This window comes from Rhipicephalus microplus, chromosome 3 (assembly GCF_043290135.1).
Source record: "Rhipicephalus microplus isolate Deutch F79 chromosome 3, USDA_Rmic, whole genome shotgun sequence".
Lineage (NCBI taxonomy): Eukaryota > Metazoa > Arthropoda > Arachnida > Ixodida > Ixodidae > Rhipicephalus > Rhipicephalus microplus.
In genome coordinates, this window is record NC_134702.1 from 132,826,878 (window position 1) to 132,848,228 (window position 21,351).

General features: G+C 43.1%; 1 protein-coding gene across 1 annotated transcript; it reads right to left on the minus strand.

The window, feature by feature from the left end:
* Positions 1 to 1,140: 1,140 nt before the first annotated feature.
* On the minus strand, positions 1,141 to 20,651 carry LOC119159366 (cysteine/serine-rich nuclear protein 2-like). The gene is made up of 5 exons (XM_037412105.2): positions 20,445 to 20,651; positions 12,240 to 12,412; positions 10,027 to 10,254; positions 6,929 to 7,136; positions 1,141 to 2,515 (listed from the first exon to the last, which is right to left on the minus strand). Exons 1-5 carry the CDS (start codon positions 20,578 to 20,580, stop codon positions 2,457 to 2,459), a joined length of 804 nt encoding a protein of 267 aa, XP_037268002.2. The 5' UTR covers positions 20,581 to 20,651; the 3' UTR covers positions 1,141 to 2,456.
* Between the last annotated feature and the right edge of the window lie 700 nt (positions 20,652 to 21,351).

Here is a 21,351-nt window from a genome sequence, read left to right on the forward strand (position 1 = left end):
CGTTTTTTTTTTCATGCGATATCAGCTACGAGCACCGGCGGTGGCAAACGACTACGTTGCCAGAAAACGGGCGTTGTAACCTAGTTACAGCTCTTGCTGACTAAAAAAATCACTGATTAGATGGATTTCTAAACCAAGCCTTCTGTGTGGCAATTGAGTATTCTACCGCTAACCCCCGTATTCTAGAACGCCCCTTCACTCAACGCTCCACTTTCACTTGAGAAAGCCGATGGGAGCGCCATCTCTAGACAGGACAAGTCACTGCATATCAGTGATAATTTGCTGCTATTCTTGAGTAGAACAGTGAGCGTCAGTTTCAGCCGACCAGCGGCGCAGTGCTCAACTCTGTCAAGTGAAGGGTGAAAGTCGAGTCGAAGAGCGTTTGTGAATACGGGGGTAAGCCTCGCTAATACTTTTTTAACCTCCTTTGCAAAAATGCTCTTACAGGCGTCAGGTCGAACGAAAATTCGTGCACTTTCGAAAGGCCACACTTCCAGCTTTCGCATGTGCCTGCGCAGCCCCGGCTGCGCAGACATGGTGATCTTTTGGTATGATTTTATGTGTTTATTAGCATTTTTGACAATGAGCAGGCGCATACGCATGTGATCTGGTTTTATAAGCTCAATTATTTTTACAATAAACTTAAGTTCACGTACAGCATCGTGTCTTTCCTTCCATGGTGCAGTCTTGAGAATTTGACAAGCACCATGCATTTCAACCTGCTTGCTCAATCTAACATCGTACTCCCGCTTATTGGACAAAGGTGAGAATTTGACGACGAACCCGATTTTAATTTTATTCCAGATAATCTCCCTGGGGCGTGGTTGATACCCTGGTTTTGGCGGTACACAACCCAGAATTAAATTATATAGGCACGGAAATGTGAAAAAAAGCATCCAAACCTATTACCAATCAGCTGAAATTACCGAGAAGGAGTTGCGTCATTTGCGACAAATTTTGTTCGATAACCAGTAATGAACCCAACTGAAATATTGCCTTACTTGAACATTTGGATATTCTATTTTATTCTTTGTCAAACTAAGTAGTCACTTCTTTGTATCCATGCAACATGACACCCAGGGCTACTGCAAGTGCAATTATCACATTTCGTCACTGTGTGGAAGCAATGGGGCAACTGTATAAAAAATAAAATGAGGATTTATTGGTCTGTATAAACTATATGCATCAAAACATTGCACAGTTCAATGAATGTAAAAAAAAAGCAGCATGATGGAAGCGAAACAGTCAATATGAGCATGTACATGCGTTTAAAAGCTTAACTCAAAACATAACTCATTTGCAGGGAACTGTATACAATGACTAGTACGTAACAAGACAAGTGTCTGTTTTCCAAGCAAAGTCTTGAAAAAGCTTTGTACGTTATTTCTAATGACATTACATGCTGTTTGCGCTTTACAGAAGTACGATGCCCAACTACGGTAGAGAATACATTACCATTTGTCCTGGCTAGATCCATGCGGTTTTGAATATTCCAGAGAAGGCAGCCGAATACCAAAGAAAGATTTCTATAGATTACCACAGCACTTTCATGTCTCAATGTTGCCTGTCTGCTTAGACGCTCCTAATAAAAAAAAATGACGTTCGGAGGACGCACTGCCACTGAAACTTGGAGCAGTTAACGAATGAGAAAAAAAGCACGAGCACTACTATAACAATTTACTGTATTTGCATACCAATTTTTGTAACTTCCTAAAAGACTATGATATAAAAGACATCCGGGCATAATCGAAGCTTTAGTCTATGTCGAAAGTAGCATTTGCCCTGGTTCGCACTCACTTGAGTCGTGGAAGTAAAGAGTATTCACGAAGGGCAAGTTCAGATTGTGTTAGGTTAAAGACCTCGTTACTTTTCACACACTATTCATGCGATTCTTGCTTTTGATAGGCATATTTTACGTCATTTTTGTTTTAGCTTCATGCAATGTCGTAAGGAGATAGTTGTATTGTTAAACTACAGGCAAAGATTCTCACCACATGGTGCCTGTCGCGCGTTAAATTGGTTACAAACGCCATGAGTTACAACCTAACCTCTGCATTTTGATCAGCTTAATTTTCTTGCGCATATATAAAAAGCGATGCATCAAAATAAGCTACAACACGACCACTTAAGCTCGGGGCACCTTGAGAAAAATGCAATACTTATATTAACGCAGTTCTGAGTTTCTTGCAAATACCCGTAGTGAACGAAATGAGTTGACTACATCGTGTCACAATATAACACCATGTCCCATTTGTAGACAGATCTTCAAACAGTAGAACACTTGTAGGGGAGCTCAAGAACACACAAAGAAACACTGCTTGAGGCGGTTCTGACACTGTGCGGCTAGCAGTCCCTGTGGGTGAACTGGGCACTGAGACTTCGCTGTTGCCGACTAGAAGTAATGGCAAAAGCGTCCAAGACTGAAACTAGAGGAACGACGGCTTGTGGTTCCCACATTACGAAGCTTCTGTCAACGAGCAGGCCCTCTTGAAGTCCTCCGACAGCTTGTCCAGACCTGCGTCATGCCGTTAAAATATGATAATCGTCTGTCACACAAATGTAGAACATTCTAAATAAGTAATAGATCAATAAGGTCACCAGTAAATACTCCATTTGCCCCAAGATGAGGCTACAGGTTCCAGCGCCATCACCGTGCTAGTATAAATAGGCAGCCGGCGGCGAGCATACGTACGCAGCCATGCTTTTTCATGAGCGGTGTGGGCCAATTGTTAGCCAATAAAATGCTTTGACTGCAGCGCACTCGTAATGTGTATGTTGTCCATTGCAAAAAGATGCACGAGGCTCACCGAACGATATTATTACTTGTGAGAGGAACGCAATGTGTCATTGAAACGGATGTTCGTGCTTGGTGACTATCTGCGTTTTTGCACTATGCCACACTTCTTGCATTTTTATTTAGAAGCGTTGAGCTTGTGTCCAGCCTGCTACGCACTTCTGTAGTGCGACTTAATTCATTATTTGTTTCATGCTTGCTGGTCTTGGTCGCTAAAGAGACAAAAAGAAAGAAAAAAGAAATACCATATTCTTTGGTGATGAACAAAAAAATGCCACTACAGATCCACATTATTTTTTTATTCAGTTCTCCATGTAACATACGCATCACCAGAAGGGGATATGGGGAAGCTGGAGCTCCCTAAAAGTATTGCCTGCCACCCCTTTGCCCCAAAGTTCAAGCATAGTCGAAACACACAGCATATGTTCCCAGCCTCCCTGCCCCCTTGAACGAACTCCCTTTTTATGCGTGCCCTCCCAGGGAACAAATTCTGGCGCCGCTTTTGCCATGAAGTGATTGTAGGAGAGTTTCTTAGCTTATTCAGGATAGCTACGTTACTCGCACCACTTTAGCGTGCTTGTTCTTAATCGAAATACAGTATAAAAACGTAACCATGCAGCAAACAGATTCCTTCGATTGATTATCTGCATGACAGTGATGCAACAAAGGCTCAGTTATTTGATAGGAAAGAAGTACATAGTTTGTTTTCAAGCAAACAGTGTACGCACTTCCATCATTCTATAACAATGCCACAAAAGTTTTCAAGATAATGTGAAAAAGAAGATGATGTTTTGCACGAAATTATACAATATACCCGAGCTAGGTCATCGGAATTACTTTTGACAATTTGTATTTTTAAAGTGAATTCAAATTTATGCAGACGGGTGTGTCTGCATACATTTCACCCAATGTTCAAATTGTCCACTGTGATTAAAGTTCAATCACTTCTGTGTCATTTGCTGTTTCTTTAGGGACCAATTCAAGTAGGGAAGTGTCAAAATTAACTCAATATAAATATTTCGCTATAGTAGGGCCAATACCGTACAATAAATAAATATTTCATACACAATTGAAGCTCATCGCAAAACCGGTGTGCAGCAGCACCACAGTCTGACACCTAAAAAGCGAAATTTATTATGTCACTGAGTAGCTAAAATGATAAATTTACACAATATCAAATATTTACTTTTTTTGGCGATATGTCAAGGGCACTTTACGATGCGCGACAGCCACAAAGTGGCACCTAGCCTGAAATTACCCTGGAGAACAAAAGGTACGACTACGATACATATCACTCTCGGCAAGTGCACGAACTGATCTTATTGCAGTGAATATATAGGTGGGCCAGCCTAAACACTTCTGTAGATAGTGTTCAGCCAATGTACAAGCAGTTTAACTTGCGCTAACAGAGCGAGACAAACCGCTCTTTGAGGATGAACATGACGCACGTGCACATACTATCCTTAGGTGGCTAGCAGACCACGCAGGGACCAATCTCCACTAAGTGCGCTTCAGCCAGAGGCTCCCAGGCAGCGACTCCGCTCGATGTCCGGGCGAATAGCTAAAGCGAGACTCAATCAGAATCACCCCTTTTATTTGAGGTATAAACCACAATGCTGTCTTCCAAAATGCACTTTGCAGATTTTCGAAAGCAACACAGTAGTGTGCGTTTGGTCGTAGAAAATAGTAAAAAATCATTATCTTCAAGTCCGAACAGGGAGACATCTCGTTCTGTCAAATGAGCTTGAACGCGCCTGCAACACATGAACAATGCTGTCTAACACACAGTATTAAAAGAAATATGTCGAAGGCAAAACTGTGGTGAAATTATTTAAAAATTCAAAATGAATGCACAAAAAACTACAAAAGACACCCAGTAATTGTGTTTGTACTCTAGTAATACGTATTACCAATTTCACAATTTTCTAGTACTTACTGTACTTATTATCACCCTTGTACAAGGCAAATATACTACATTCTAGCTTATGAAAAGTCTTCCTGGGTAACACATCTTGAGTATGTATCAAGCGGGAATCTCTCAGCAGATAAAAATCAATCAAAGAAGAGGAAATGCCTCTTAAAACTACAAAATATTGTAGCGAAGAAACCAAACACATGTTTAACGTTTTAATATTGCAAAAGAGCAGGTACAAGAGACAGTAAGATTAGTTCACAAAACACAGTGTTTTTTTTTCTGTTGAGCTTTTGTTGTCAAGAAGACACTCAAACAGCAGTAATTCCAAATGCTTTGTTTCTTTATAATTGCAGGCACACTCAGAGAGTCCAGGGTATTCTGGGGATCAGTGAAAATGACGCCCTATTTATAAATGTCTAACTATCTCTACCGTAAAATGGGGTTACTTTGTGACAAATTTCGTACGTTTTCATTCACTCGCTGAACAATTATCCACATAAACGCGAATGAATTGTGGCATAACGTTGCTAAAACCTCCCCTCACACGACGGTATGTTCTACAAATCCGCATCTTTAACACAAACGGCTATATTTAGGATAAAAGTTGTCACAAAGTTGCCCCGTCGTGTGGGGCAACTTTGTGACAACGTTGTTTGTGGCTGAATATGATAGGGAAAAAAAGGTCTGGCACGAAGTTACCCCATCAAACGTTTATTTGCGTTATCTACAACTGGTTTCTGCTCTGGAAACGTTACATTATATTACAAATTGTTCATACGTGTCCAACCTCAATCAAGATCTTTTACCTCAAAGATGCCTCGCTTGCCTATCGGCCTAGGGGATTCAATTGTGTACAAAATTTCTTCTTTGAGTACAAAATAGCGTCTTCGCGGTCCGGCCATCTCCAATTCTTTTTGGTCCTCTCCATAGTGCTGACGATGTACCCCTCAGGGTTTGAATTCCGTCACTCTTCCAGGGAAAATTTGTCCTTCGAAGTTAACTACGACAAAGTCATCCTTCTTGAAAGTGCTTTCTCCAGAACCCGTACAGCGGACCTTTGGGACGTTGCTAGTATTTGAAATCGCGCAAGTGCTAGAAGTGTCTGTGTCCGATAGGTTGTCACGACTTCCGGAGAGTACCTCGGAATCACTTGTATCTTCTTCTGACCACCTTTTGTTGTCGCCGTACTGACCATCTGAGGACGATTCGCTGTCACTGCTTTCTTCTGCTCTGTCGTCCTCAAGAGAAGACCTCTACCTAGGTCGTCTAGCTCTGATACCGGAGGAAGAGCTGCCCTTCTTTCCAGTTGTTGGTTTTCCCGTTCTGCTGGCTTGGCAGTGGCGTGTCACAAAGTTACCCCGCGAAGTATCAACATTTCAGTTTTCTTTCTATAACCTTAAACAAACATGACGTGAATAAATTTTGATTACAGTTTATTTTAGCCTACATATTAACAATCAGAAGTGCATACCTGTTATCGCTGTTTTTCTCGTGCGGACGGGTCGAGAACACAAAGTTTACGGTGCTTCAACAATGCGCGCTAAAACAGCATTAACCACGTGGGCGTCTAGAGTGGCTCCAGAGCGCGAGAACTTCCACCGGCTGCCGCTAGGTGGCACAGCATGTCAGGCGAGCTTGTTGAGTGGCTCATAGCTTTTCGGCGGCGCCTGGTTGTGGCGCAAGATATAAAATAAAGAAAACCGAGCGCGTGTCACAAAGTAACCCCTGCAGTCACAAAGTAACCCCATTTTACGGTACATTACGTTCCTTTATGTCTAAACTGTTTTAAGACTACTCATGCAAGGTAGAAGTAGCATATCACTATGGAGTCTTGAGTGCCGCTATAAGCTAGATGCAAAGAAAATATCCACACACATTAGATGTTTCTTCGCAGGATGAGTCAGCAATTCAGTTTAATTTGTTGTATCAAACAGCTGTCGTAGGCATATGTGAAACATGAAACAAAAAGCAATGCTGAATCTTTCGAGCCGCCATTTTGGCGAATGCCCACGTCATTACTTCGGTGCACACGTGGTGATCGGAACTTTTCACAAATCGGATCATTTGATTGACAGTGCCAGCTTATTAAGAAGCTATTCTTATGATCTGTAGGACACTTTTATTGAAACAATTAGACGGTTTGTCATAAAGTATGTGCAGTATGGGTCCACTTGGTTGAACTTCATGAGAAGAAAATTGATAAAAAATATGAAATGTACCATGGAAGTCGTCTTGCTCGGTGTCTTTCATCGCTTCTTCGAGTCTTAAACCCGAGAGCGACAATTCTTCAGCAGCCTGCTCCGCTTCGAGGCGCGTCATTGTGTGCCGGTAGTGCTCGTGAGCGACATCGGGATTGTATTGACGACGGCCACACGGATTTTCGCATGCCTGTTCCCTGCAGCCGCAAGGAAATGACGCATTCTCGACCTGCACGTGATGTGAATGAAAAATGAATCTTGCAAAATTTAATGTGACTTGAAGCAGTCATTGAAATTTATTAACTTAAATTCTTAACTATGCTAGTTCAGGTACATTCTAAACTGGTGTGGACCGAAGACTCGTGTTACAAGAAGTAAGAACTGCATGAACTAATGAAACCAGAAACCAATGAAACTTGTCGATCGAAAATCCAATGCGTACTTTGCACATGTTTCAAATAATCAAGCGGCAATGTTTACATCATGCTGCCATGATTCTTAATGTTGGTAGGTTATCGTAGTGGTACTCATCAATGTGAAGAAACCAATAATTTGAACTCGCGCTCCTGGCAGCGACTGTTCAAGGAAATTATTGTCTCTGCGCGATCACTTATAACGATGGGCACTATCAAGGATGACCAGTTCTATGAAGAGCCCCTTCATATAAGCTACCTGACATAACATCCTGTGACTACATGTATTACAGTATAATGAATAGCCATGTTACGATTCATCAATACGCAGAACAGAAAAGAGTACATATGTTGTCAAAGCTATTTAATGCAGGCTAATTGTTGTTAACCACGTGGTTTTACCTAATCTCCGATATCAGTGATGTTCTTTACGTCACGGTAAGCTAGTCCTACTTAATCTATACTTTGGGGATACTGCAAGGCTAAAAAAAAAGCATACCGTCAAGCACTTTTCTGGATGGCCGTAACTGTTTGTAGTGTGGGTGACGACAACATATTGAGACGGGGAATTCTTTACTCTGAATGCTTACACATTAACATTTCAGGATGTTTAACATATAACAATTATATATTGAGGAAGTCGACAAATATTCACAAAAGTGCTTAGGCACTCAAAATGCAGATTTACATATCTACTCCAAAATAAAATATTATTCTGTAAATAATTGTTCATACACTTTTCTTTACTAGGATTTTTTACAGCAGTTCTTGCTGTCTTTTTTTAACTGCAGCAAAAATTTGCAGAGCGTCATATTATATCTACATAAGTGCTTATGGTCACAGAAAACAGCAGAAAATATCCTGCTGGAATGGGACCGCTGCTTAGGAGAGATTGCTCTGACCATGAATTTTGCTTTCTCATATAAGCCAACTAACGGCATCCTGGCCACAGTGAGGAAACAAAGCTGCTCGATTATCTAAATGCACACATGCTTACATGGTGGAGTTTCTTGGTATAGCAGTTCTCAATTTAATGAGAGTTAAGCCGTTATACTTTAGGTGTTCCTAACATACTCCTATATATAAACTTTAAAAAAAAGGGCCAAGAGTATGAAAGAATCTTGTGCTATATATTTTCAGCCTCCTAAAAGAAAGTATTTTTAAAGGGAAACAAACTCATAGAGACATATTGCTGATCCATTATGCCCTAAATTGAGAGAAATAATGCAGCCTTTCTTATGAATAGATGTGCCACTTCCTGCTATGTTGGCAACCTCCATAAGCAGAAAAGCACATTTCTAGACCTCTATCCTAAAGGGCAACTTGTCAAAACACAGCGGCAGCCACTTTGAAATGTGGAGCATTTCTTAGCCAACTTCGGCGACTTTGAGCGTATCTATCTATCTATCTAGCTGCCCACGACTTTTAGCTCTCCTGGCCGTTTGGATAATGGTATCAGTACCCAATTCGGTATGGCATAACATGAATATATGACGAGCATATTCGACTAGTCTTAACATAAATTCATGACATGTCATGAATATGTGATATATATTTTATGGTCTTGCTGCTCTTGCGGTGGTTTTGTTCCCATGACATGTTGCAAAACTGGTATAGTATGACAGGATTGCATGGCGAACACAAGCAACAGGCTCTAACATGATAATTATGAGATGCGTGTGATGTAACAACGTCACTTCATGCCACGCTCATCATGCACTGGCAGTCGTTTCGCTAGCTTCACTTATACGGAATTTGGTATTACGAGACCGGAATGGATGACAAAGGTATAAGACTGGTGTAAACACGATAAACATGAGATGCGTGTCATGTAACAACATGACTACATCCTGCGCTCATGATGCGCTGGCGGCCGTTTCGCTAGCTTCACATATACCGAATTCGGTGACACGAACGGAAGACATAGGTAAATGACACATCCAAACATGATAATCACGACATGCGTATCATGTAACAACATGAATACATGCTACACTTATGATGCACTCACGGCGATTTCGCTAGCTTCACATATGTCATATTTGGTATTACGTGACGTCAATGGATGACGAAGGTATATGATTGGTGCAAACGTGATAATCATGAGACGCGTGTAGTGTAAGAACATGACAACATACCACGCTCACAGCGTGCTCACGGCTGTTTCGCTAGCTCCACATATACTAAACTTGGCACCAGGCGAAATGAATAGATGACAAAAGTAAACGACACATCCAAACATGATAATCATGACGCGGAAGTCGTGTACGGTAAATTCACGTGGACCTCTTAACATTGTGGTGATTTGAGCGTAGCTATCAACCTTAATTCGTCATTCTGGCTTCACATATCATCGATTTCTACTGTACGTGAGATCTGCCAATTCTTTTGTGCTTTAGTTATTTTTAAATCGGCTCATGTCTCTTATTTTGTTAGCAGATATATACGGCTTCAGTAACACTCAGTGCACTCTAAGGCATTTTCAATCGCAACCATTCCATGAAATATAAAAAAAATCTTACGTGTACCTATACAGACACTGTAGATTGAGCGTAAAAACATGTTTGTCGTACGGTCTCTAAATATAGCTCACAAACAAGTCCGCAGCATCATGTGTGCTGTGAACTCGAAATTCCAGCTACAATAAAAACGGTCTAAGTGAGGCATATTCGCAAAAATTGACTAATGCAAAAGGCCAGGATTCACCTGACAGGGTATGCCGTTCAGGGAGCACGAACAGGCCTCTCGGAGGCACTGGCCTCGGCACTCGCAGCCGCAGCGTTTCCGCGACGCCCTGATGTATCGGCACTCCTTGGCTTCAGAAGAATCAATCTTCCTGACGCCACTGTCCAGAAGCAGCTTGCGACGACAACGCCATGGCAAGGGCTTCAACTGCTGCTGTCCATCCTGGCTATTTTTCTCAACAGCGACCTCCTGCAAGGAATACACGAAACACGGATTTCCCACCATGGACTTGCGTCTGTGCCAGTTTTGTTTTTAGGGGCGAAGCTCCGTGGCTTGTGCGTCTGCCCTGTTCGTAGTGCGTAGCCTGTGGCACGTACCTGCCATCGGGCACATATCTGCATGCCGACATGCTACGAAAAACGTATAGCACGGCTTCGTTATCACGCTCGCGGTGTCAACAATTAAGGCGCTCGCTAATAGCACAAATGTAGTACATACTCTCGTTTAGTCATTGGATTGTCCGTTGGATGGCGGTACTTGTACACGATGAATATATGATAAAAGATTGATTGATTGATTGATTAATTGATTGGTATGTGAGGTTTAATGTCCCAAAACCACCGTATGATTATGAGAGACGCCGTAGTGGAGGGCTCCGGAAATTTCGACCACCTGGGGTTCTTTAACGTGCACCCAAATCTGAGCACACGGGCTTACAACATTTCCACTTCCATCAGAAATGCAGCCGCCACAGCCGGGATTCGAACCCGCGACCTGCGGGTCAGCAGCCGAGTATATGATAAAAAGAAGCGAGATGGTGGTACAAGAAGTATTCACTAAATGGACGGACGTACGCATGGCCGGAGAGACAGACAAGCAGACGGACAGACAGACACACAAATGGATGGGTGGACACACTGACAGATGCACGAATGGGCGCCCGTACGGGTGGACTGACGTACGGATGGACGGACGGGCGGACGGACGGACGGACAGAAGCATGGACAGATTCATGGACGCTTCGTCCCACTCATCATCATTCATTCCGTGGATATGCTGTAATTTTTTTTTTCATGACAACCTCCATTATATGCACCTAAACGCAATGAGTCTTGTAAGCCTGAACAACGCCTCCAGCGCAGATCACCGATATTGAAACTGGCGTTCGTTGCTTCTGAAGTTGTCCTCCGCGTGCCAGTCGAAAAAGACGTGGGCGTGGTAGTTTCCGGAGTAATACGCAAACCTGCGACGTCGGGCGCCGCTTAGTTGGCATTTGTCACCGCTGCGTGTTGGCCACAAAACACAATTCGCAGGTTACGTCAAGACAGCTGCGCCTGCGCAGGCAAGTCTCCTGAAAAAGGCCCATACTATGCTACAGCCTAAGTTGACGCAGAAATGGGATCTTACGTGCACGTTTCCCGTTTGCGGACGAAGGTTTAACGCCTGCCTAGAGTCAAATTTTATTATTATGCTTGTCGTGTGTGCTTTGAAATCCAAACACGTACAGGATAGAGTATACGACATCACGCGCAACAGATCTGATGCCACTATCAACAATATTTTTCTGCAAATGTCTCACACAACTTGCTTGTGATAGCCGACTAAGTTTATCGCAAAGCAGGTTCGGTAAGCGTTGGTTCATTTGTTTCTTCGCTGGTTAAAATAAGTTACAATTAGTAGGCATTGGTGTGACAGTTATCAGCAAACAAAAGTGATACGTTCCAATTTGAAAGCCTGCATGTTCTCGACTCTCCTCCACAATGAAATAAAATGTCGGAAACACTTAGCAATGATTCAAAAGCAATCAGTTTACATGATGGCAACACAGTTCAGGCATCAGTGGTGTGCTTGTGCTTTTTATTTTTGTAAAGACAACTTCTCAGCCATGCCGGACAATAATTAAGTCTCAAGCAAAGAAATAATAAAAACCAATTTCGTATCTAGATGCGGCAGCTATCAAGTAATGGAACTATATATACGTGTGTAAACTGCAACACATCAAAATTCCATACAATATTATTATCGTAGACTTTCTCCCCGCAACAAAAACTTTCTATTTAACTTTTGAATATTGCACTATGATCATTTATATGAGGGAAAGTTGATTCCCTCCTAAATAGGGTTACTTCGATTTGTCCACAAAAAAGAAAAGCAGCAGCCAGAAATGCTGGACTGTTTTCACACACAACTCACAAGTACATTAGTCCGTAGTAAAGTACTGTCGGACCCTTTACCTTTGGCTCATCGCTGGGACATGTCGTTGGGTAACTAGAGGTTATACTGTCTTCCAGGACAGCGTGTACAGCTGTGATTGCGCCGGACTGTTCAGCACCAAAATGCAGTCTTGGCTGGTCGACATGTTGACGAATGAGGACTGAGTATTCTTCCACGTGCCTGAAGCCTAAACCTGTCATATTCAAGGAAAGTTGAGTGAATCTCGTGCTCAAAAAACCAAACCACTTGGTTGGGCTACGAAAGGCATGTATATGTAAATAACGCTATTATTATTTTTATCTGTCCCTCCGCAGTGTTCTTTTATGCTCCAGTACACTCTTATCGCTGACTTTAACGCACATTATTATTGAAGGGACCACATACACCACAGGACATACAATAAAATTTCACAATAGCAACACCTATTTCAACAGAACCAACCCTGCGTGAGAAGGGCGACTGAGAGCAGCTCTATCGTGGCTATTCTTTTGTGTAGCTAAAAAAAGGACCAGCTAAACAGACAGAACGTACACAGCTTTCAGTGCATGCTAATTTGCGCCATGTGAGAGCATATTTCCAAACAGTAGAGAGGTATATCACAAAAGTTTTGCTGTATACATAAATGTTTCATGGAGTGCCGGATTACCAGATGGTGGTATAGAAACTGGTGACAACTTCCAACAAACACGTTTATAGACGCATTTCTTTTTGACGAGTGCTTCAGATACAAAAATTTTTCGGACAACGCTGTTGAAATTACGTCACTGTCGAGGATTCACCCCACTACCGCAGTAAAATACACTAGCCCTCGTGCGATAAACATTATGTGCTTGCCAGGTTCATCTTAGCGCCGATAGATGGCCCGAATTATCCGGCCTCTCTCCTTTACACGTGCCCTGCATGCAGTGACTAGGTATTACGCGAACGCGAAGTCTGGCTAAAGTTACCTAATGACTTTCGAATACAGTGTCACCTTCGATGGCTTAGTATACCACGCGTTAGATGACTGAATCGACCACGCTTGCCGGCCTGGCCTTCTCGTAGGCAATCGGCACACAATGAATGAAATATAATGGCGTATCTCCAAAATGAATAGTCTAGGATTACAGCCCAATGAAAAGCAGTAGTGCAAGTCGTGCCACCAGGCTTGTGTCCGGCATAAAGCTCGCCAGGCTGGGGAGCAAGTGCTTGCTCATTGCATAAGGTGGTTACGTTACTAATATGCAGAGAACGTGGAAAGCTTTGGTGTGGAGTTTTGTTTGAGAGTGGCACCAGTTTCCGATTGGCCGGTGTACTTATTCTTTTTAAAAACAATCGGCAATAATAACCATTTTGTACGTGCATAAAACCATTCCACGTATGGCCCATGTCACACTGGCCTTCTTTAATTCTGACTGGCGTAGCATTTCTGTACATGCTCTTCAATTTGACTATATAGGCTTTTCTGAATATTTTCTCATTTCACTCACATTTATATAAGTGCTTGAGTGAATGAAGATAACATGCGCTCAGGTAAGTCCCAGCCACTTTGCCTAGGGTGGCAGCTTATGCTAGACCATGTTTTTCCAGTGTATCTGTGGCTATCTGCGTGTGTGTGTGGTTTTGTGTGTATGTGTGTTTGTGTGTGTGCGTGCGCACATACACGAGCGTACGTTACTGCATTCCTTATAACTAGTAGAAAAAACTCCAAATAAAACAACCAGTCGCGTTTCCCTGCTTGCTTAAAAGAATAATTTGCTAGCGCACACGCATTTTGGTATGCTCAAAATACGCTTTCGTATATACCATTTTACCCAAGTCTTGTGGGCGCTGCCTTCGGGCTGTTAAGCTGATGTTTTTTCAGTTTTGTTTATTGCAATATGAATTAATAACACCAAGAAAGATTTATATAATAACCAAACAGAGTTCATATGTATGTGTCTACCGTAAAACTGTCCGTTTAGTTGTTAAATAGGCAAACCACAACGAATAACAGCCCAACATGGAGACACTAAGACCGTTCGTGAAATAGTCTCTAAAATCGCAGAGCAAACACTATCATCTAGTAAATTGTCACTTTTCACGGGAAAAATCTGGTGGCTCTCTCTATCGATGATTTTCTAAGCAGCTGCTGCGCATGCATTGGTAAAAGTATCTAACGAATGGTCTAGGCGTCATTTTTTTTCGACACTGACTCCGCTGTCGGCATGTGATAAGCGGAAAAACACCAATACTTAGTAAAGTTACAGACTGCCAGTACAATATCTTGCAATGTGATCTGTCACTTCCTTTCTAGAATTTTTCAACCACTTTTGTGGGTTCAAAATATCGCGTAAATAAGCAAGGAAGTAAAACACAACAATGGCGTAAGCTACGTGAAGCAACATTTAGTATTATTAACTGGGTGGCGTTGTCGTGGAATACCTCGGTCTGTTTTAAAACTGTGGCTATAGTTGCCTGGGACACCCTGTGTATATCCAACACTTTCCTTCACTGTTATTCAATTTTTTCATATATTTACAAGTAGACGTTTATTAAGAAATTTTAAGCAACGTTTGTAATATTTCAGAACGAGCATGAATTTGCTGCCTTTGAGAAAAAATGAGAAGTTTCGGCAAGCAAGGCAACAGATTGCGCAATATGGAATAGAAAGAGACATACGAATAAAACAAGCACAGTCGTTATGTGCGCGAGAAATTGTGAAGTTTGAGCATGCTAACCAGAAGAGAGGCGTAGCTATAGTTGTTACCAGCGGCTGCACCGGTACCAAGTAGGATGAGCTATTGAAGATGAGATATTTGAATAAAGAATCTGCTTAGACTCATAAAAACTTCTTTGAAAACTTTGTGGTCAATATCAGCACCATAAACTCATTCTTAGATGAAAAATAATGTCAGAGTTTAATTTTTACACATCGTGGTTGAATTCTGTGCACGTGAAGTCAGGAAGTTCAAATACTTCAGTCGTACTTCGACCACATTAGCAAACTACTCTGAAACCTATTCTAAGTTTCATAGCCTTCTTAGAGGGCAATTGATCTATTTCGCATTATTGTATTTGGAACTCCACAGGCAATACTTGATGTTTTCAAAGTCCACGACATCAGGGCAATCAGCACCGAAGCTACAAGATGGCAACGCTCCCCGCTTTTTCTTCTTGCGCATTTTCTGGCTTATCAAGCATCTTCTCGCAGCAGGCGTGATAGCCTCAGTAGGGCTGTGTTAATCCTTAAAAAATTTTGAAAACAAGTCGAATCGCGTTCTTTTCAACTTGGTAATAGGATCTAATCTTGTATATTCGAAATGCCAAATGTTTTTTTTATAATATAGATCACAGACGGAAAACATCGAATTAACAGTACCCTAGAAGAGCGAGGGGTCGCTTTCGCTTTTTGCAGCTTCAGTTTCAGTTTATTTAGCAATCTTTTTCAACAATCGTGTTAAAGGACGATGTACAGTTGCAATGAGTTATTGTTTTCATGCAATAAATATGGTCAAAGCAACGTAATACAAATCAGATTAAAAAGTGAAAAAGATGCAAAGACAGCAGTTGAAATCGCCTAAAAAGCAGCTTGACGAGATTCCTGACCATGATGCAGCTTGCCCGCAGACGCGTGGTCATGTGCAAAAAATAAATACAAACAAACATACAATGAACAAGCAAGCAACATGCAAGCAAACAAAACTAGCAAATTTAGCAGTAAATTGTAACTGACAATAAAATGTAAAAACCAGGAAACACTGAAAACAAAGGTATACATGCAAAAGAAAAAAAATTAAAATGAGCCGAAATATATGTAACAAAGCTTAATAACAATACTGTGTAGAAATTGTGCGTTTAATAAAAACACTAGGACATATTACTGCTCATGTTTCGCATATATATATATATATATATATATATATATATATATATATATATATATATATATATATATATATATATATATATATATATATATATATATTTGTTTATTTTTTTATTTATATTGTGATGAGCGAGACAGAGAACAAGAGACAACACCCGATCATAGGCCAGCTGTTCTTATTCTGATTTCGTTCTTCTCTTCCTTGCTCTAGCTACCCGCGCGCTGAAACGCCAGCGTCTTTCTTGGTCATGACTCTTGGCCATGACTGCGCGCGCGCGGTGCTGGCGGCAATGTTTCTGGTGGGTGGGCTTGGCTGCATCGTGGTGGTCAGCCCGGACCACAATGCAACATGGAGCGACGGTGTGGGAGAAGCGTCTCTGGTGGACGGCGCTGGCTGCCCCGTTGCGGCCGACGCTCTCGGCCGCGATTTGGTCCCGGTATCTGCCAAAAGAGATCTGGTGGTCGATAAAGTGGCTGCATCTTGGAGGCCGGCCTTGGCCACGCTGAAACTGGGTGCCAGAGTCTTCCACAAGTCTATCGGGAGGTCGAAACTGGCTGCATCGTTGTGGTCGGTATCGGCCATGCAGAGACTCTCTGTGGGAAGCAGATAAACATGCACCTGACAGTGCGCTTCAGACGGGCCGCAAAATCAGCGGCAGACGTTGCACTCCGGTCGAGGGTAGCTGAAAGAGTATACCAAAATACGCGCTGGGTCCCTTGGGCTCTACCGGCGCTATCACCGTAGGCGGTTCAAGCATAGGCGATGCTGGTGTCTCCACTTGCCTCAGTAAAGGTTATATTGGGGCTCGCTTCTCTAACTGAGCTGTATGAGGACTGGTATCAGCCTCTTCCACTGACATGATGGCATCGCGAACCGGCGCGGGCACTGAGAGCAGTAGTGGCGTGTCGCACATGCGTCTGACGTCGTTCGTAGGGCAGGTGGAGAAGCTTACTGCCGCGTGGCTAGAGGGCTCCGAGGAACCTTCGAGGTGTTGCTCCACTTCAGCTCGGTGTGCGAATGGGGTTGCCTCGGTGAAGGGCAATGCAGCACAGTCGAGGTGATTCTCTGCGGCTGTTTCGTTGGAGCAACGCCCTTCAAGTGGTCCGACTTCGGTAGCGACCTCTGGCCGCAGTGAACTTGCTTCGGGTATCGACAAAATGTCTAACTTTTCGTGTGGTAAGCTGCAGCGCACAGCTGCAGCCTCGAGGTGGAAAGCCTCTGGAGTCTGCTCCTCGATACCGGCCAGGCTGGACGAGGTGGTGGTGGAGAGCTGGTAAGGATTACGACCGAAAGCAGCTATGAGCTTGCAGCTCCACTCCGCCCATGACTGCTTCTTCGAACCTTGATACCGGTGCCACGCCGCTGCACCTTCCTGAAGACGGTCTATGGCCACATACCATTTCTAATTTTCTGTCCAGGCCTCGCGCATTGCTATCGCGTTGACGGTAGCCACCCAACCGTCGGCGTCGTTTGGGGCCCCGTGGAATTCCGGTAGTTCGCAGACGGCTGGTGATTGTGAGGTGGCCGGTAGCAATGCAGAGATCACCAACGCGAAGCAGTCGAGCTGGTGTGAGAGCTTGATGACAGAAGACCGAAGCTGCCTGCGTTGCCCCAGTGTGCTTGCCTCAAGGTCGTATGAGGCAGCTACATCCAACGCTGCGTTAATGTCACACAATGCTGGCAACATTGTAGGCGCTCGACGCGGATTAGCGCGATGGTACGCCGCCGGTCCGTGGTGCTGTCCGGCATTAAGCCCGAAGAGTCAGTGATCGTGGTCTTCGAGTAAGTAGCAAGTGCAGCACTCACCCCGGTGTGGTCGACGAGCAGGGAAGACTGGACGGCGTTTCGTGGTTGCTCGTTTGTTGTAAGAGTGCCGCAACGGGAATGTAGGCCATGGGAAACGTGAGCGGCATTCCCAAGGGACAGGAGCCGGTGTGGATCCCTGCCTTGAAACGGTGGCAGGGTTTCAATCAGGTCATGTCTTAGAACCACAGGGGAGGCCTGGACGCCATTCACAGGTGGTCTGAAGGGTGGCTGAAGCGGCGGGAGGGACTCCATCGCTAAGCAAGCGTGAACGGCGTTCCTTGATGGAGAAGCCCGCACTGCCGACGAACCACGAAGACACGTACCGGTGGCTTCCCACAGAGGGTTCACTTGTCGGCTTGCGCTGACAGCAGAATCCATAGCCAAGGGCGCGTGGACGGCGTCCCTTGTGAAATGGTACCGGTAACGTGTACTGCAGCCGCCGAGGAGGCCTTGACACCGTCCCCGAACGCTGGTGGCAGTGGCGGCAGGTGAACAGCTGCCGAGGTGGCCTTGACGCCGTCCTCAAGCGGTGCTTATCGCAGCTGCCCTGGATGACGAAGCCGAGACGTAAGCCTTCTTCTTCGTCGACTGCGCCATTGTGATGAGCGAGACAGAGAACAAGAGACAACACCCGATCCTGGGCCAGCTGTTCTTATTCTGACTTCGTTCTTCTCTTCCTTGCTCTAGCTACCCGCGCGCTGAATCACCAGCGTCTTTCTTGGTCATGACAATATATATATATATATATATATATATATATATATATATATATATATATATATATATATATATATATATATATACATACATATATATATATAGCAATATGCACTTCTAATATCAAATCAAACATCAAATGTCAAATAGAAACTGATGCTTTTGAACACAGAGAAGATGAACGCGAGAATAATTGATCACATTCAAAAGACGCTGTCTGAGGTCACTAATTGTGTATTCTTTCCACTGCTTTTTTTGTCAACAAGTTATCATTCGCATGATTTTTGTGATTTACGCAACACCACAAATTTGGCATGATTTTATTAGGACATTTTATACCACAATTTATTCGCGAAAACGATGTATGCCATGTGCCTATCTTGCTTATGTTGTAGGGTGTTGCCGATGACTTTTTTCTACAACACTACAACACAAGTAACTTAGCTTGCACCCCAGCTTAAACCGAATAGCGAAACTATATTCATCACCGAATGAAAACATTTCCGCTACGTGGACGAAGGGAACGAGTCTCCAATACACTATCATCGCAATGGCATTGTTCATGGGTATGTGGAGATTACGGCTCCATTTCAATACTGAATTGCAACTTCGCAAAGGTTTAAATGACTAGCAGCCAATGCAAGTGTTATTTTGTTGATGTAAATTGTTCTTGCAAATTTAATATTCAGCAATGATGTTTATCTGCCTTTGGTGCAGACACATTATGTGTAACTGGCTTACCTACTTCATTAAACGTTTACTTACATGTATACGCTGTTCGGAAGAACATTTTTTAATTGTTAAGTATTACTTTGACTTGAACGCTGTTAACAAAGCGGCACCTTGAATACTGTAGTCACTGTTGTGCTACAATGAAAGTTACAAAATATCGAAAATTCTACAGTCTTTGATGTATACAGACTTATTCCACTGTGCACAACTAACAGCCTTTGTCGCTTAGAAATAGTTCTAATGTTGATTTGTTAAAATTTTTGTATATTTGTTGCTATACAAATGCCATAGATTCAAGACCTGTTTACGAAATAGCTCGAAACCTCGTTTTGAAGATACTATTCGAAGACCATTTGAATAGTATTCAATTCGGTCAGTGTCATCCATATTCGATTCAGTTCTGAAGTTCACTACTATTCGCATGCCACTACATTTTTGTAATAAAAGAGAGTAATACACTAATACACGAAAATTCACATTTTCTCTTTATTACACCTTAACTCTTTACAGAGGAAATTTCCTGGGCCGCGCTTCTAATACCTTTCAACAGACGAGTGCGGCGTGTAACGGAGTGCAGCATACAGCGCACAGCAGAAACAGAACATCAGTTTCAACGTACGCACTAAAATAGATACATTTTGATCCCAAAAGTGTAGTTCTAGTTATTTGAAGGCATCGAATTTCGCTGCGCGAGTTGCACATGCAGTGCTTGTCCAAGAACCTAGAAAATCTTTAAAATGCCGACGTGACAGTTGTTGCTGACAAGTTCTACAATTAGGGCTACTATCAGTAGATTAAAGATCCTGCAAGATCAGATTAATTGGGCTAAGTCGTCCCTTGCGTTGCAAACGGGGTCGACCTCATTTGTACAATTTTGCTCAAGATCTTAGTGTTGGCTACACTTAGCCGAATCCGGTATATATAGGCACACCTTATACCACCTATGCAAGTCATACAACATCCGGAATTTACACACAGGATCGCGCATGCGTACATAGGTCCATAGTACTGTACACAACACTTCGCAGAGCTTGTTCGTCGCATACACAGAAAGTAAATGAAAACATTTACAGATATGATCAATGCATATACGATGGTGTTTCAGGAAGACTAGGTACTCACCTAGGGTCATGCCTCCCTCAGTGGGAACTGAAGCAAAGCCCTGTGCCCGTGGGAATTCATAAACCGTGACCTTGTCGAAGGTGACTGTCTTTGTCTGGCGCCTCGATGAACGTCCCAGCGCGGAGCCTTCTGCCATCTCGGCCGTCAGTTTTGTCAAAAGCCTTTTGTACAAGACCACTGACGACGAATACCATATCTTTCCGGTAAGAAAACCTGCAGCGAACCAATGCTGGCTGTATAGTATGATAGGTGCCCACTACGGGAGCATCGGATAGAAAGTGGGATTTTTCACTACGACAACGTTTGCGTGACCTGTCAAGGCCAAATAGAAAGGAACATTAGTTACGTAATGTTCTTCTATAGGCAGTTTCATTGGTAACCACAGGTCAATCAGAGAAGGCAACACTAATGGACCTTTATCATGTCTGACTCGCGACTTCAATGGATATTGCTCCTCTTTAGGGTCGTTCATCTATCTGCGTGAGAGATGAGTACAATGGCCGACAAATGAAAGCGCACCCATCTGCCTGGTCAACAAGAGCACCCTTCACAACTAATACAACACCCTCTAGAGGCAATCAGCTCATGGCGGCATATAAAGTGAGATTCAATAAAGATGAAGAACATTGTACATGCTGTGGCGAGCTAAGAAAAAGTTTCATTTCAAAGATTAGGTACGTTTCGTTTCATGGTCGATGCGGGAAGGTTGCGCCAAGGCTCTGAGGAACAACCAACCAACCGACGATGGAACATGTTCTGATTGAATGTGGCGATATCCACCCAGGTATACGTGTGAGTATGAGCTTGCATGAGGCTTTGGCTTTTAGGGACAACAATGGAAAGCTGAACGCGTCCGTCATAGAAGCAAGTAAGAGATGGTTAGAGTATTGGTGGCTGAAAAGTAGAG

Coding starts and splice junctions, on each gene's coding strand:
- LOC119159366 (XM_037412105.2), bottom strand. CDS start 20,580: ATGGCAGAAGGCTCCGCGCTGGGACGTTCATCGAGGCGCCAGACAAAG. Junction 12,413..20,444: donor TGAGGGAGGCATGACCCTAG/GTGAGTACCTAG, acceptor TGAATATGACAG/GTTTAGGCTTCAGGCACGTG. Junction 2,516..6,928: donor CGAGCAAGACGACTTCCATG/GTACATTTCATA, acceptor GGCATGACGCAG/GTCTGGACAAGCTGTCGGAG.